Source organism: Sciurus vulgaris (genome assembly GCF_902686455.1).
Source record: "Sciurus vulgaris genome assembly, chromosome: 16".
NCBI lineage: Eukaryota > Metazoa > Chordata > Mammalia > Rodentia > Sciuridae > Sciurus > Sciurus vulgaris.
The window spans coordinates 17,180,642-17,196,289 of record NC_136477.1 but is presented as its reverse complement, the minus strand read 5'-3'; the positions used below and the strand labels follow the sequence as shown (position 1 = coordinate 17,196,289).

At 53.7% G+C, this 15,648-nt stretch overlaps 1 protein-coding gene across 1 annotated transcript; it reads right to left on the bottom strand.

The window, feature by feature from the left end:
• Positions 1-394: 394 nt before the first annotated feature.
• Positions 395-4,055, bottom strand: MVB12A (multivesicular body subunit 12A). Its single transcript, XM_079115437.1, has 9 exons — positions 3,872-4,055; positions 3,701-3,799; positions 3,484-3,580; positions 2,405-2,531; positions 1,892-2,011; positions 1,705-1,811; positions 1,265-1,326; positions 878-934; positions 395-754 (listed from the first exon to the last, which is right to left on the bottom strand). The coding sequence occupies exons 1-9, from the start codon at positions 3,959-3,961 to the stop codon at positions 692-694; spliced, it is 822 nt and encodes a 273-aa protein (XP_078971563.1). The 5' UTR covers positions 3,962-4,055; the 3' UTR covers positions 395-691.
• Between the last annotated feature and the right edge of the window lie 11,593 nt (positions 4,056-15,648).

The window sequence follows — 15,648 nt, the reverse complement described above, 5'->3', positions numbered from 1 at the left end:
ACACAACTAGAAAGAATAATGAGAGCGACTGCCTTGCACAGCCGGAGGGTCCGGAGATCAGGCCAGGGGTTCAAATCCCAGCTCAGGGCAACCGTCCCCTGCCTCGGTTCCCCATCCCCTGCCTCACTTCCCCGCTGTAACTTGGTGACAAACATTGGACTTCCCTTGGGCTGATGGAAGGCCACTGGGATCGTGTACATGGATGTTGGGGACGTGGTCTTCACCACATCAACAGCAGCCCTTGGTTACAGATCCACAGTTGGGTCACTCCTGCCCTGAGCCTCGGCTCCCCCCTGGAGAAGGGAAGCCCCCACCAGGACGCCACCCGCTTGCTCCACATGCCTGATGAGGACCTGGGGCCCGAGGAGCTGGGGCAGGACCAGGACTCCACAGAGCAGCCTCAGGGTAGTGTTTATTACCAGGAGGACGCCCGCGCCACCTCCAGGCACCAGACAGTTTTGACACGTGTGACTTGAAGGCACTGGTTTCCATCCAGCCCCGCGCCTGCCCTGCAGGGCCTGGGCACGGGAGACCCCTCCACCAAGCAGCCTCCTCTCGGCTGTGGCTCCAGTGCAGGCGCTCAGGGTCCGGGTCGCCCTGTGCCTCAGAGCTTCCTAAGATGGAGCGAGACAGGGTGGCCACCAGGCTGCGGGGCTCAAGCACCGGGCTCGTCGCTGGGGTGGAGGAGGGGCTACGAGACACTGGGGGGCAGGCGGGCAGCTGCTGTCTTCTCCACCACGAAGCCATAATTGTACTGCAAGGAATCGAGAAGGTGGTGAGGCAGGGGCCGGTGTGCCTGGGGAAGGCAGAGCACCAGGGGATGGCAGCCCGGGTGGCCCCAGCACCTCTGTGCACCCCTCCGCACCCTCGTACCCACCTCCTCCTCAATGTCTGCCAGCGACTTGATGGTGAGGTCCCCGAAGGCAGAGAAGGCCTGGAAGGGAGGGGCACGTTAGTCTTGGGCCTCTGTCCCAGGACCTCCCGTTCCTCCATGTCTAAGGAGGCCGCACCCAGACTTGTCTGGACATAAGCTCCCCAGCTCCTGCCTCGGGCTACCCACATCCAGCTACCCACATCTAGCTACCCTCCTGACTATCCCCATTCTGGGACTGGAGGCCTCTGGCTGCCACCCCTTAGCTCCACCCCCTCCCAGCCCAGACGCTGGGCCTCCCCTGGGCCTCCATGCTGGTAGGTGGGAGGCAGGGGTCTCCTGGCATCTGAGCAGCGGGGATGGAGCAGACCCAGCTCTCCAGGGCTGGCTCACCAGTGGGCCACAGCTCTTGCTCTCGAATCGGGGGTGCAGCGTGAAGGGAACCCCATCCATGGCTGGAAGAAACATACAGGGGAGAATCACCAGGGGCTAGCACACTGCTGCCTACCACCCTGGTGGGCCGCTGGGGCTTGGGACAGGGTGTGGCGCATGGTAGAGCGCTTGCCTAGCATGGCTGAGGCTGCAGGTTCCATCCCCAGGACCTCAAAAAACAACATCCTAGGGCTGGGGAGATAGCTCAGCTGGTAGAGTGCTTGCCTCACAAACACAAGGCCCTGAGTTCGATTCCTAGTACCACAAAAAAAAAAAAAAAAAAAGAAAAAAAACATCCTAGAGTTGGGGTAGGGGAATGGGGGACAGGCCCTGCTGCCTTCTCAGGGCTGTGACCTGGGGCAGCCGTCCACTCCAGGCCTCGGCTTCTATACTCCACCCACCTGAGATGCCATAGAGACTGGACGCCTCGTAGATGGAGTCACTCCTCCGCAGGGTGGACGCCCGAGAGCCCAGCCTTGACAGCGTCCGCTCTGGAAAGCTGCTTTTGCTGGTGGAGAGGGGACAAGGACCCTGGTCAAGCCTTAGCCCCCTCGTGAGCTCCCCCAACCCCTACACCCAAGGGCTCACCTGGGCTGGCTGGATGGGTCCAGGGAGAGGCCCCGCATTTCCCGGCTGAGACCTCGGGGCTTGGGCACTGGCTTTGGGGCCTTGGCCTTCTTACACCAGATGGCAAAGCCACCCATGTCACTGGAGTGGGAGGGAAGAGAAGAGGGGTCCTGGCACACTGTACAGGCAAGGCTGAGACTAGCTGCCCCAGGGAAGGCCAGGAACCTGGGCCTCAGGGTGACCTCCACTTGGGAGGGGATTTTTGTTTCAGCATCTCAACCTCCACCCTGACCAACATACTAACTAAAATTCCAGGGTCCAGTCAATGTTCTAGCTGCTTAAGCACACTAACTCAGTGACTCTTCACGATGCCCCTGCAGACTGGTACAGCTGTACCCACTTCAACATGCAGAATTAGAGGCACAGACAGGTGGCAGAAGGACAGGAGGGCTCAAGGGAGTCCAGGAGGATCAGAGGCATAAGATCAAAATTTGGAAGGAAGGGAAAGAAGCCCAAGGTTGGGGGAGGCCCTACCCGACTCGAAGGTATCCAGGCACTGTCTTGGTCTTCCCACTCAGCCGGACATCAAACACGGCCATGTCTGCAGCCCCCAGGGGCACCAGCTTCACGCACATACGTTTCTTCTTGGACACAGAGGCTTCTGGGAATAGGGGACAGGGGAGTGAGAGAGAGAAGTGGAGCAGGGTGGGAGTACCCAGAGAGGGCTCCAGGAGATGCTTATCAGGGCACTGGGTAAGGCAGCCACCTGGATAGCATTGGGGACATGGTTAAATCACAAATGGTATAGTCATAGAAGGAGACTGCATAAAGACTTTGGAAGCCAGAGGAGTAAGCTGATCTTTGGAGATGCAAAGGATCATTCATGCGGTGGTCATAGGTATCCATCCTGGTCCTCCAAGCCATACTTTCCCCAGTTCTCTAATCCAGGGGTCAGCAAACTATTACTCCTTGGCCTGTTTCTGTACAGCATGTGAAGGAATAATGAGTTTGACACTTTTTATAGAGTTTTTTTTTTTTTTTTTTTTTTTTTAAGGAAGAAAGAATATACCATCTATTCTTTGGCCTGCAAAACACAAAATATTTATGATTTTGCCCTTTATATAACTTTGCCAACTCCAGTATCAGTGAATATTCCCCGAGAGTCACGTTAAAATGGCAAGAAACGTTGGGAAACGGGTCAGGCTGGAAAAGCCACATGAGGGCTGCAGGATCAGGAAGGGTGAAGCTGAGACCCAGCACAAGGGATCAGCTAGACAAAGAGGTTGGAAAGGGTGCTCCAGGCAGAGAAAACGGCATGTGCAAAGGCCTGGAAGTGAAAAGAACTGCGCGGGTCTTCCTTGGCTACGAAGTAAGGAGGTAAAAAGGAGCAGCGACGGTAACGAGACAGGTCGCATGGATGGAACTCTTGGTCTAGGACACAGACAGTGACAAACACACATTTTGATTCAGGACAGAGGCCGTCGCTCCGCCTTGGAACGGGTTCCAGGTCCTCAGTCAACCCTGTCCATCACAGGTGGGCCGACAACGCGAGCCTCCTCCCTGCTTTTCCCCGCAGGAACCCTGACATCTCCGGCCCGGGACGCGTGTCTTACTGGAGTCCAGGGGGTCGCAGACAGGAGAGAAGCCCGGCGGCAGGGAGCTCTTGTCCACCACGACCTGGATATCGACCACCACATTCTCCTGCGGGTTCTGGGGATGGAGGGGAGCGAGGATCGCTCAGCAGCAGGGACGGAGCGCCCGGCACCGGGCCTCGCGAATGGACACGGGCAGTGAAGGGACCCCGGTGATGCAGAAGGCCGGCACCCTTACCTCTAGGCTGCCCAGGGGACTGAGGCACAGGAAGTAGCCAGATTTCTGCGCGAAGCTCTTGCCGAAGCTGGCGGGCGCGCCCTCGACGGTGCAGGAGATCTACCGGGAGGACGCGGGTCAGCGCCAGGCTCCCACCGGCCGCGGTCGCCCCCGCCCCCCGCCACTGCTCACCGCGCTGAATCCCCGCGGCGGGGGCGCCGAGGCCGAGGACCAGACCAGGCTGGCCAGTGGCGTCGCGTCGGGCCCGGGCCCGGGATCCATCCTCCCAGCCGAGCGCGGAAGACAGGGAACAGCCTTGGTTTGCCCAGCGCTTCCCAGTCGGCGGAGCTCCAGCAGGAGTCTGACTACAACTCCCAGGAGGCCCTGCGAGTGAGGGGCCAGAAGTGCCGTGTGCGCGTGCCCACAGAACCGTTGGCCAATCGCACAGGGACTGGGAGCCACGCCTCCACGCGTCGCCCAGGAGCCTCTGTGAAAGACGTTTGCGGAAACAACTTTAGGATTTTTCTCACGCCCAGCCACTTCCGCCGGAAATTTTCCGCCCCGAGTTAAGGGATTCGTTCTCTGAAAACCGGAACTACATTACCCGGAATCCCTTGCGGCATCAGTTCTTTAAGCACAGCTGTAGTTACCGGGAAATTCGAAGAACTGTGAAAAACTCAATTCTAGTTTTAGGAAGTCATTGCAAAGGAAATAATTGTAGCCATTAATTTTAATGATGAAAATAATGGGCCGGGCAAGGCGACCCAGGTCTATAATCCAAGTTACTTGAGAGGCTGAGACAGGTAGATCACAAATTTGAGGTCAGCCTATACAACTTAGAGAGATCCTGCCTTAAAACAGAAGATACAAAAGGCTAGGGAGGGCTGGGGATGTAGCTCAGTGGTAGAGCGCTTGCTTAGCACGTGTGAGGCACTGGGTTCCATCCTCAGCACCGCATAAAAATAAATAAAAAAAAATAAAGGTATTGTGTCCATCCACAATTAAATATATATATCTGGGGATTGGGCTCAGTGGTAGACTGTCCCTGGGTTCAATCCTCAATATCACTCCCCCTCCACAAAAAGAAAGAAAACTATGGATCATGATTGAAGGATATGGAAAAAAAAAAAAAAACAAACAAAAACCCAGGGAGAAAGGAGGACAATGGGTCCCAGGGAGAGAGGAAAAACCGTGGGCTCTGGACTTTGGCCATTTCCCATATCTATAACTGTTCTCCTGACACATCCTGCTATGATTTAGTCTCACTGAACCCTATAAAACTCAGACCCCTGTTGTAATGAAGCCAGAATTGGGGACAGGTGGTGTAGAAATAAGGGATCGGGTCAAATAGAGGAAATGAAAGCCATCTGCCTCTGGAAGTTGGAGACTGCCCCTGGGAGAATGGAATGTCAAAGATCTCCGGAGCCCATTGATTATCAAATTTACCTGCCTTTATCAAGGACTGCAAGCAAGGAGATGCTAATTAATGCCCCCTGGGCCCTTACCTGCCTGAATCACCTTGGCCCTCCCCCTGCCCATCGCTGCTCACTTTATGCAAAACCAGGCCTAATCACGGAGGCAGGAAGGAGAGATAAGGGGGAAAAAACTGGAGAACAAAAGAGACCTTAACCTGTAAAAGATGTAGGGTGCACTCACTTCTGGGGACTCTAGAACATCAGCCATGGCCCCCTTCTCCTTGGGAGAAGTCTGTATTATTACTATTTTTAAATAAAACCTGCTTAATATGCTTGCCTTGGCATGCTTCAAACTTCAACATCAGAGGGAGCAGAACTCGTCACTGGTAAATGACAGCATCAGTAACAACTCCCTAGCAACCACCTAACTGCAAAAATCGCGCCCCCCCCCCCAACATGCCCCTGTGTCTAGCCCAGGCTGTAAACGGAAGGCGGGTCTCAACTTCCACTGGGCAAAATATTTGTCCCAAATAAACCGTGGTACTGTTGAGCTGCCTATCCTCTCTCTTTATTCTCTCTGTATTTTCTTCATTCAGTTCTTTCCTTACAGTTCTAAACTCCAGAGAGGCCTCTGTAAGCACAGCTGCAGTTCATGTGAATTACCTGCCGAAGAGTGAGATCTTTTTTTCTTTTTGTACTGGGTTTTGAATTCAAAGGTGCTTTATCACTGAGCTACAGCCCGTCTTTTTTCCGACAGAATCTTGCTAAGTTGCTTAGGGTCTCACTAAACTGCTGAGGCAGGCCTTGAATTTGCAATCCTCCTGCCTCAGCCTCCTGAGTCCCTGCACTTACAGGCATGCCATCGACATGCCTGGCTAGTAAGGTGTTGTCTACAAGGAAAATGCAGATGTTGGTCCCAGGACGGTCAGGTCCTGGTCATTTGGTTGAGGAAGGACAGGAAACAAACACACAGGACAGGAGAGGAAGCCCACACCCAGCAGGGATTTCCTGTCCATTGTGCCACCATACCTCCTTTCTCCCACAAAAGCTCTGCATGCTCCTGGGACCCCTGAGAGAGAGGTTCGCTGCGCACACGAGGCCCCTTATCTTCTTCAGGCTGGCTTTGAATGGACCTGCTTCCTTCTGCTGGTTTCTATCTCCCTAGTTTTTAGCCGAGTGGGCAAGACAAACTCTAAATTCCTGTGACAGTAATGAGCCTTCCGGGCAGATGAGGCGGTGTTCATAAATGACAGCCTCAGCGCACACGGGGCATCCATGGGGGAGGTCAGGAGAGGAAACCTGACCCGACCGTGGGACCCGATGGAGCCTTCCTGCATTCCCAGGGAGGAGGTGGCCGCGGCAGGGGCTGCGCTCCCCACACTGTCCCAGATGTTTAGCTAACAGTCCTGAGAGTGTGAGGTCAGACGCAAAAGGTCTGAAGTAATGGCTCGGACTCCCCGCGCCCCTGACCCTGCACGCGCCACATCCCTGGCCCCAATGGCTCCTTTTCTAGAGGCCCAAGGTAGCCTCCCCTCACCAGCCTCCCTCTTGGTCTCTTTTAGAGAAGTTTTCCATTTGGTAGAGTGTCGTGTTTCATGTCCTGTAACTCCGTGGGCAGGGCTTAATGTCACAGATAAAGGCATTTAGTACGGGGACGTGGTTTTAGACCCTTCTGGAGGAAAAATGTGGAAAATCAGGGAGCAGAACATGATCTTGTCTTCTGTACGTCTTAGTGGGTTCTGGAGCTTTCCATCAGATAAAGCATATCTGTGACCATGAGTCAGGGCAAAGGACAGGTAGCCGATCGCCACAGAGAAGGAGTGGGCCATAGCCCTCCCTTCCCTGGGTGCTAACAGCCTCCAGGGGAGGGGAAGGAACCCACCTGCCCATAGCAGTGCCCCCTGCGGCTCTCTTCTTGCCCTTTGGGTCACTTTTGGTTATATAGGCAGGATGAGAGGAGGAGGCACAAAAATAAAGGAACCCTGAAATCTTTTTTTTTTTTTTTTTTGGTGCCAGGGATTGAACCCAGGGGTGCTTAGCCACTGAGCCACATCCCAGCCCTTTTAATATTTTATTTTGAGACAGGGTCTCCCTGAGTTGCTTAGGGCCTTGCTAAGTTGCTGAGGCTGGCCTTGAACTCCCAATCCTCCTGCCTCAGCCTCCAGAGCTGCTGGGGTTACAGGCGCCCAGCAGGAAACCTGAAATGCACAAAAGGGGCAAGACACCCCCTCCCTGGGCACCAACTCTGGAGCCCTCCTCTGGGGAGGACTCTCTCTCCCTCTCTCTCTCTCTCTTTCTTTGTTCCATAGCTTCAATAAAATTTTCTTTTTGAGTTTGCCTGGGCGTTTCTTGGTGTTTGATCTTCGACGTGGGGAAGAAGGACGTCATCCTGATTTTCAAGACCTGATTCAACAGGAACAAGATAATTGAGACTTCATATATATATATATATGGGGGGGGGGGGTTGTACATGGACACAATACCTTTATTTTATTTATTTACTTTTAGGTGATGCTTGGGTTGGAACCCAGTGCCTCCCGCGTGCCATGCCAGGCGAGCGCTCTTCCCCTGAGCCCCAGCCCCAAGACTGGGACTTCTTGGCTGAGCAGAGGGGAGACACAGCACTGACCACGAGACCCTCACGGTGGCTCTGGGAGAGGAGGGCTAGTTCCATTCATGTGACAGGCAGTGGAGGCTGCTGGAGTAGGCACGTTAATCGGCTTCGTGTAGTTGCAGAGGTATTTTTGTTTTCCTGGGCGAGCACTTTAGCCTGGAGGGAGGTGCAGGCAGCTGGCCGCGCGCAGCCAGAGGGCACAGGTGGGCTGGCGGAGAACACCAATCCCGGAGCAGCCAGTTGAGGGCCTGGGAATTTGCTGGCCCAGTGACTTCAGCAGAGTGGTCATTTATGCTGTGCGTCCTTGGAGCGCCGTGGCAGGGGCTCTGTCTTCAGCGATGCACTGGCCCACGAGGCTGGTGAGTGAGAGGGAAAGGGAGGCTAGCCATGTGTGAAGCCCAGGGGTGCATCCGCCTCTTTATGGGGGAGGGGGCTGGCGGTCTCAGACCTTCTGCCTGTTTTCTGTAGGACCCTTGAGCGAGGATGGTTTTCCGCAGGTGAGTGGTTGAGAAGGATCAAAAGGTGAGGACAGAGTGATGGAGTGACCTGTGAGACAAATGTCGCAGCTGAGACCGCAGCTCAGGGATCCGCACTGCCCGGCAGGAGCCAGACCCCAGGGTCCATCCCCAGTGACGGGAAAAAATTTAAAAAAAGAAAAAAAAGTGTGTGGTCAGAATATTACTCAGCCATAAAGAATAATAAAATTATGGCATTTGCAGGCAAATGGATGAAATTGGAGAATATCATGCTAAGTGAGATAAGCCAATCTCAAAAAACCAAAGGATGAATGATCTCACTGATAAGCGGATGATGACACATAATGGGGGGTGGGAGGGGGGCAAGAATGGAGGAAGGGGGGACTGTATAGAGGGAAAAGAGGGGTGGGAGGGGTGGGGGGAAGGAAAAAATAACAGAATGAATCAAACACCATTACCTTATGTAAATGTATGATTATGCAAATGGTATGCTGTTACTCCATGTAGAAACTGAAACAACATGTAGCCCATTTGTTTACAATAAAAATAAATTTTTTAAAAAAGTGTGATCAGAACCCTGACATTAGGGGCTGGGGTCGTGTGAAGTCCTGGATTGGATCCTCAGCACCGCATGTAAATGAATACATAAATAGAACACGGACATGAACCTGTAGTTGGACAGAATCATCCAACACAAAGCCTGCCTTGCTGGCTCATCTGTAGTCCAGGAACTCGGGAAGCTGAGGCAGGAGGATCAAAAGTTGGAGGCAAGCCCTGGCAACCTAGAAAGACCCTGTCTCCAAGCCGGGCATGGTGGCACATGCCTGTAATTCCAGCAGCTTGGGAAGCTGAGGCAGGAGGATCGCCACTTTGAAACCAGCCTCAGCAACTTAGTGAGGCCCTCAGCAACTCAGTGAGACCCTGTTTCTAAATAAAATACAAAAAATGGACAGAGATGTGGCTCAGTTCATAAGCGCCCCTGGGTTCAATTCCAGTATAAAAAAAAACCCAAAACCCTGTCTCCAACATGTTAAAAAGGACTGGGGATGTATCTCAGCAGTAAAGCACCTGGGTTGTTCGATCCCCAGCACCGGTTGAGTGGAGGTGGGGGAGAGGACACAGTAAAAAACAAAACGTCAGTAGCAAAGAAATAAGCGTCCTGGAAGAGCTGATCGGAGGATGGGACACAGAGGTGAGCAGCTCAAGGTTCTCAGGAAGGACCTTCCCTGACAGGGGTGTGGGCAGCCTCTTCCTAAAAGCACTGACTGTGCACTCGGGCCTGCAGACGCCCAGGAACTAAGAGCAGGGTAGAGCTGGGCATCTGCGCCCCTTCTTGCCGACTCCAACCGCCTAAGGACCGTTCATCTGAAATCCTGGTACTACGAGGCTGATCAGCCCTGCGCTTACCTCATCTCTCACCCGCTCGGAGATTTGCAGGGGCACTCGGCCATCAGCCTGCCTTTTTTAACATTTGTTTTTAGGTGTCCATGGACCTTTCTGTCTGTTTATTTATTTATTTACATGCGGTGCTGAGCATCGAACCCAGGACCTCACACCTGCGGGGCGAGCGCTGCACCCCTGAACCCCAGCCCCGCTCAACGTCGGCTTTTTACGGCACGTGTTTTAGCGACCCCGGGACTGATGGCTGGAGACCTGCAGCCATTGCCCTAACCCTGCAGCAGCACCTCACAGGCAGCTCGCCCCGCGAGGAGGTCGCCCGCCCAGTGGGATCAGCCACCGTCGGGCAGTCCTGGTGGGAGCCATCGCCTCCACAGCGGGTTAACCCCCTGGATGGATCCAGCACCCCAGCGGATTCCTGGGCGGCTGCTGCAGGCAGGTGGGGTGCGACTGGAGGAAGCAGGTCCCTGGGGGGTGCCTTGGGATCCTATTCTGCCCGTTTCCTCCCCTCTCTCCTTGCCCCCTGCAGCCATAGCTGATCAGCTTTCCTCGGCACACCCTCGCCACCCTCTTCTGCCTCATTGCTGGCCGAGAGCAATGGGGTCAGTCGACCATGGACTGAACCTCTGAAGTCATAAACTCAAAATAAACTTTTTCTCCCCTGCGTTGTTATGGTCGGGTGAGAACATGAGGTTGAGGGGATAGTTCTATAAAATGGGCCCATTGCACGGACCCCCACCTGCTTTCTCTTCCAAGAAGCAAATTACCTGAGAATCGAGGCCTCAAGGGGCCCTTCCAGCTGCCTCAGTTTCCCAGAAGGCCCGGCCCTGCAGGAGTTTCTCATAAAGAACATTGCAAGGGATTTGGACGCAGAGAGGCATAGAACTTGTTACCTGAAGCAGAGTTTCCATGGGAAGGAGCCCAGGGACTGTGGCCCCATGATTGGACCTCCAGGGATGCTGGTCATGTTAAGTTGAAGGAACGGGGCGTGGTGGCGCAGACCTGTGATCCCAGCAGTGTGGGAGGCTGAGGCAGGAGGATCACAGGTTTGAGGCCAGCCTCAGCAACTCAGCGAGGTCCTAAGCAACTTAGACCCTGTCTCAAAACATAAAAAGGGCTGGGGGTGTGGCTCCATAGTAAAGCCCCCGGTTCAATCCCCAGTACACCCCCCCCCCCAAAAAAAAAGGAACCAGGCAGGGGCGTAGCTCGGTGATAGAGCGCCTGCCTAGCGTGTGCAAGGCCCTGGGTCCCATCCCCGGTGCTGCAAAAGTGATTAACTGGTTAATTAATTAACTTATAGAATTGACACTTAACACCTTTTGAATATAGCTCTGAGTTTATTTTTAAAAGGGACACGTTTTCCTTCTCCTCTCCTCCCTCTCCCCGTCCCTAACCTGTGGCCAGAACGTCATTACCCTGAGCTGTCTGTTCCTCAGGAGCTGCCAGAGGATCTGGGGAGTGAATGTCTCCCAAACTAGCAAGTGAATGTCAACACCCCCTCAGGGGCTCAGGGACCCCCTGCCAGGGCACAGCTGGGGCGCGGCCTTTGAAGAGCTCCTTTAAAGCCCCCGTCCCTCCTGATGGGCAGAATCACAGTCTCTGGGACAAGAGTCCCCTGTGCTTCTCTTTTGCTCACAAAGCAATAAAACTTCTTTTTCCTTTTCCTCAAAACCGTGTCCTCGTTATTGAATTGGCATCAGGGAAAAGGACCGAGCTTTTGACAACAACACAACAGCAGATACTGGCACAGACCCCCCTCTGCGACCTCCTCACCTGCTGAAAACTCAGAACCACCAAGAAAGAACAAAGGACCTCTGATCCCTTCCCCGCTTCCTCCACACCCCTGGGCCAGCGCCCCAACGCCACTGGAGGCTCCCAAAGACAATCATTGGCGGACCACTGTCCACTCTCAGCCCACACAGGCTCCGTCCAGCTTCTTCATTTTCTCCAGGCCCCTTCAGATCCTTACAAATCACTGGTGACCCCTCAAAATTGTCTACACTCCCTGTTCTTTCCAGCACCAACCCCCTATAGACACAGGGCACCCGAGCTGCTGGATCGCTTTGGGGTGTTAAGAATCACCCCGTGAGTACAGTAAGTGTGCTGACCTTTTCTCCTACTTAACCTTCTTATCAGTCTACTTTTTTTCTTTCTTTTTGTACCAGGAATTGAACCCAGGGGCACTAAACCACTGAGCCACATCCCTAGCCCTTCTCTGGATTTTATTTTGAGACAGGGTCTCACTGAGTTGCTTAGGGCCTTGCTAAATTGCTGAGATTGGCCTCAAACTTGTGAACCTCCTGCCTCAGCCTCCCAAGCCCCTGGGATGACAGGTGTGCGCCACCACACCTGGCTTCTTTATCAGTTTATTCCAGCAAAACTTCATAGGGCAGAGGGGACATTTCCTTTTGCCCCTACATATGCCCTCTTAGGGTGGGCCACTCTCCAGAAATCTCCACATGATCCACTCTCCGGCAGCTCCCAGTGTTCCGGAGCTGGGGCCTTCCCGGAAACTGAGGCAGCACAAAGCCACCCTCTTCAAACGCTGCTTCTTGCAATCAAGTCAGAAAAATTTCAGACACATCGCTCAGAATAACGGGAATTAATCTATTGAAGGGATGGGACAAGGGGAAGGGACAGTCTCCAGGGAGAGAAGGTCCTCTCAGAGGGAAGAGGGACAATGTGACTCTCCTGCACTTCCGTTTTGTTGGACTTCCCAGAGTTTCCAGAGAGTCTGGCTCAGGTCCACCTCTTAACACCAGCATGACAGCAGACTTTCAAGTCCCCATTGCCATGACAACTGTAGGTCACCTTGGCCCGTGCTGACGGGTTCTAATTGGATTCTTAACTATGAATTCTTATAGATTTTATGGTTAGGAAATATTTCACTTATCTCCCTGAGTCTCAGGATCTGGTCTGTGAAATGGGTCACAAAAGTGTCCCCCTCCAGGGTAACGTGGGCTCTTCTTTTCAAGTTTGAACTTTTTTTTTTTTTTTTTTTTTTGGAGGTGCTGGGGATTGAACCCAGGGCCTTGTGCTTGCAAGGCAAACACTCTACCAACTGAGCTATCTCCCCAGCCCTGGGCTCTTCTTTTCAACATTATTTCGGCCCTGCATTTCCCCTGCAGATCACAGGTAGAGTGGCCAGGCAGGGCAGCAGGCGTATTGCTTCTTGGAAAAGGGGGTCTGCACCGTGGGCCCATTCTGTAGAATTATTCCCTTCACCTGGTGTTCCCTCCACGCACATCCCCTAACACCAGGACCTTTGAGTTTACAGAGGCCTAAAGGGTTACACCCCCCGCCAAGGGAGACCAACTCAGCCTCCGGTCCTCTCCCTCTCTGGAGGCTGGGAGTACTGCTGAAAGTCCCATCTCTTTAATCCTGACCTTGTCTTTCTGGTGACCAGTCCCCAAGAGAAGCTATCTCAGGGCTGCTGGCCAGCAGCCGCCTCATTAGCATGCAAAATACTTATCCCTTGGGAGATGCTCTGGCTCTTAGGGATTATAAGCCAGGAAATTGGGACAAAGACCATGAGTTTCACAATATCACACCTGGCCTCTGGCCTGGTCCCTAACTGCCTGCAATGTTTGAAGTCAGAATAGCGGCGGCTTTGTCACGGTCCAGGCCCTCTGCACCTGGGGTCCTGGCTAGGGTGTCACAATCCCCTCAAGAGATACACAAGTCCCCTTGGGACTTTCGCAAGATCACCCCCACCCCTTGTCCCTGGCTACTACGCGGCTTGGAGGGGGAGGGTTTCTAGGAGAGGGTCTGGGGTGCTTCGACCAGCTTTCTGGGAGCCTAGGCCACTGGCCCAGCTGGACACAAACACTCAAAATGGCTGACTCAATGGAATTGGTTGTGACCAGGCTGCAGCTGAAGAAGTCACTGGAAAAACACACGCCCCTCTCCTGTCTGTCACAACCGGAAACTGGTAGCTTGTAACGGCCCGTTTCCCAACAGAGACTGGAGGTGCTTGTAGCCTGAGGACTCCCTCCCAGTGCCCCACTCCAGGGTTCAGCCCCTTTCTGGGCCTGTTCCCTTTTTTCTGGCCTTTTGTGTTCAGCACGTCCCAAATGGTACCAGTCACCTTTCTTCAAAATAGGCCCCTCCACCCCTGGCCACCTGCCCTGAGCCTGGCAGGTGGTCTGCACATCCAGGAGCCCCTCCTAGATACTGAGGCTCTTCCACCTCTCTGTGGGCCTCTGGAGAAGCCAGTCCTGTTGAAGCCAGAATTAAGGACAGGCAGTTAGTATAAAAATAGGGGATCAGGTCAAATCGAGGAAATGGAGGCCATAAAGCCATCTGCCTCTGGAAGTTGGAGGCTGCCCTGGGAGAATGGAAGGTCAAGGACCTCCGGAGCCCATTGAACACCAAATTTCCCTGCCCTTGTCAGGGACTGCAGGAAGGAGCTGCTAACTAACGCCCCGGGCCCTTGCCTGGCTGGGTCACTTTGGCCCTCCCCCTGCCCACTCGCTTCTCACTTTCTGCATCTCACCTGCAAAACCAGGCCTAGTCACTAGGCAGGAAGGAGAGATAAGCGGGGAGAGAACTGGAGGACCAGAGACCTTAACCTACAAAAGATGTAGGGTGCGCTCACTTCTTGGGACCTTAGAACATCAGCCATGGTCCCCTTCTCCCTCGGGGAGGAGAGAAGTCTGTATTATCGCCTTTCAACAAAATCTGCTTAATGTGCTTGCCTTGGCTGCTTCTCTAGTGCTCAGATTTCAACAGGAGAGGGAGCAGGACTGTCACCGGTAAGCGGCGGTATCATATTTGGAGGTCCCACCGAGATCTATGCCGAGGTAAGCTTCTCTCTCCACGCACCCCACATCTGTTTGAGGTGCACCTTTCTGCCTCATTATTTCTGGAGGGTAAAATGGGCACCCATCGGCTACTTAAAGACAGTTAGTGCGGCCGCCATTCTTCAAGACTCGGGTGAGAGGTTTCTGGCCCAGGCAAGTTTCCAATCACCTGCTCTGTACAGACCAGGCATGTTGGACTCTGCCGAAGCCGTTTCCTACTTTTCTGTCCAGGCCCGGAGCGCAATTGGTGCCAGTACACAGAGTCCCTAGTCCTGATTTGCCCAGGATGCGTGGAGGTGGAGGAAGGGTTGGAACAACTGCGGGGTTCCCTGGCCCGGGCTACTCTCTGGTGGACCCCAAAGTTTCCTTCTCCAGACTCCCCCTCCCGACCGCCCTGAGGGGTATCCAGGGTGATCGGTCGACGAATGGCACTGAGGGAAAGCGCCAATCACCTTTGCCTCCGTATGGGCCACACAGTGCACAACACTCCCGCACATCCACTCCCTCCTGGCTGCTCCCCTTCCCTTGCCGGTCAGACATTAGGAATTCAAGCTGTAGGATTAAGGCCTGGGATGATTAGCATGAAAATGCCCAGGTTCCCTTTGTTCGCATAGTTAGCCGTCACTAGTCTAGACATCTAGAGTCTCCCCATTACTGTTCCTGTGCTTAAATGTGCTCACTGTGTTCTCTTTAAGCTGCAAGAGGGAGGCATTTAAAAACCCCTCCCGTGAGACCCTCCAAGCAAAGGGCGTTATACGTCTAAGAACCAATCGACGTCCCCTCACCCTCCAGAGATTCCTTTAACAGGGCAAAAAGATAGGCAAAGGCACACTTTTTACTTTTGTCATTGTTTTCTTCATAATTAGGAGTTTGTAGTGGCAGGAGGAAAGCAGTAAGGCCCTAAGTCTGCATCCTCCCAGGGTCTCCAGCACAGGGCATCCGGGACCCCAGCACTTGGCTGAAGAAGGCCAGAAATAACTTCGGCAAAGCCAGGTGGTGAGAGACGGGTTTTTCTGGACCGTAAGGAAGCTCAGCTAGGGAGACGTCCCTAATACTTCTCACTCAGATGGGAGCTTCTCTCTCGACGGTATTGCCAGGTTCACCACTAGCCTGCATACTGCTAAATTGCAAATGATCAAGAAAAGTGCCTTTCATGTTACCATGCTTGACATCAATAATCTCTGCCATGAGAGGAGAAGGCCTTGAGGAATCGCCCACTAAGGGAGGAAGATCAAGGGGACCCCCCCAACTTAAGACAGACAAA

What these genes read in the sequence shown, in the direction of transcription:
- MVB12A (XM_079115437.1), bottom strand. Translation starts at nt 3,961, where the DNA reads ATGGATCCCGGGCCCGGGCCCGACGCGACGCCACTGGCCAGCCTGGTC. An exon ending in GTCCCCTGGGCAGCCTAGAG is followed by an intron (nt 3,581 to 3,700) that starts GTAAGGGTGCCG and finishes CTCCATCCCCAG; the next exon opens with AACCCGCAGGAGAATGTGGT. An exon ending in GACCCATCCAGCCAGCCCAG is followed by an intron (nt 1,812 to 1,891) that starts GTGAGCCCTTGG and finishes CCTCTCCACCAG; the next exon opens with CAAAAGCAGCTTTCCAGAGC.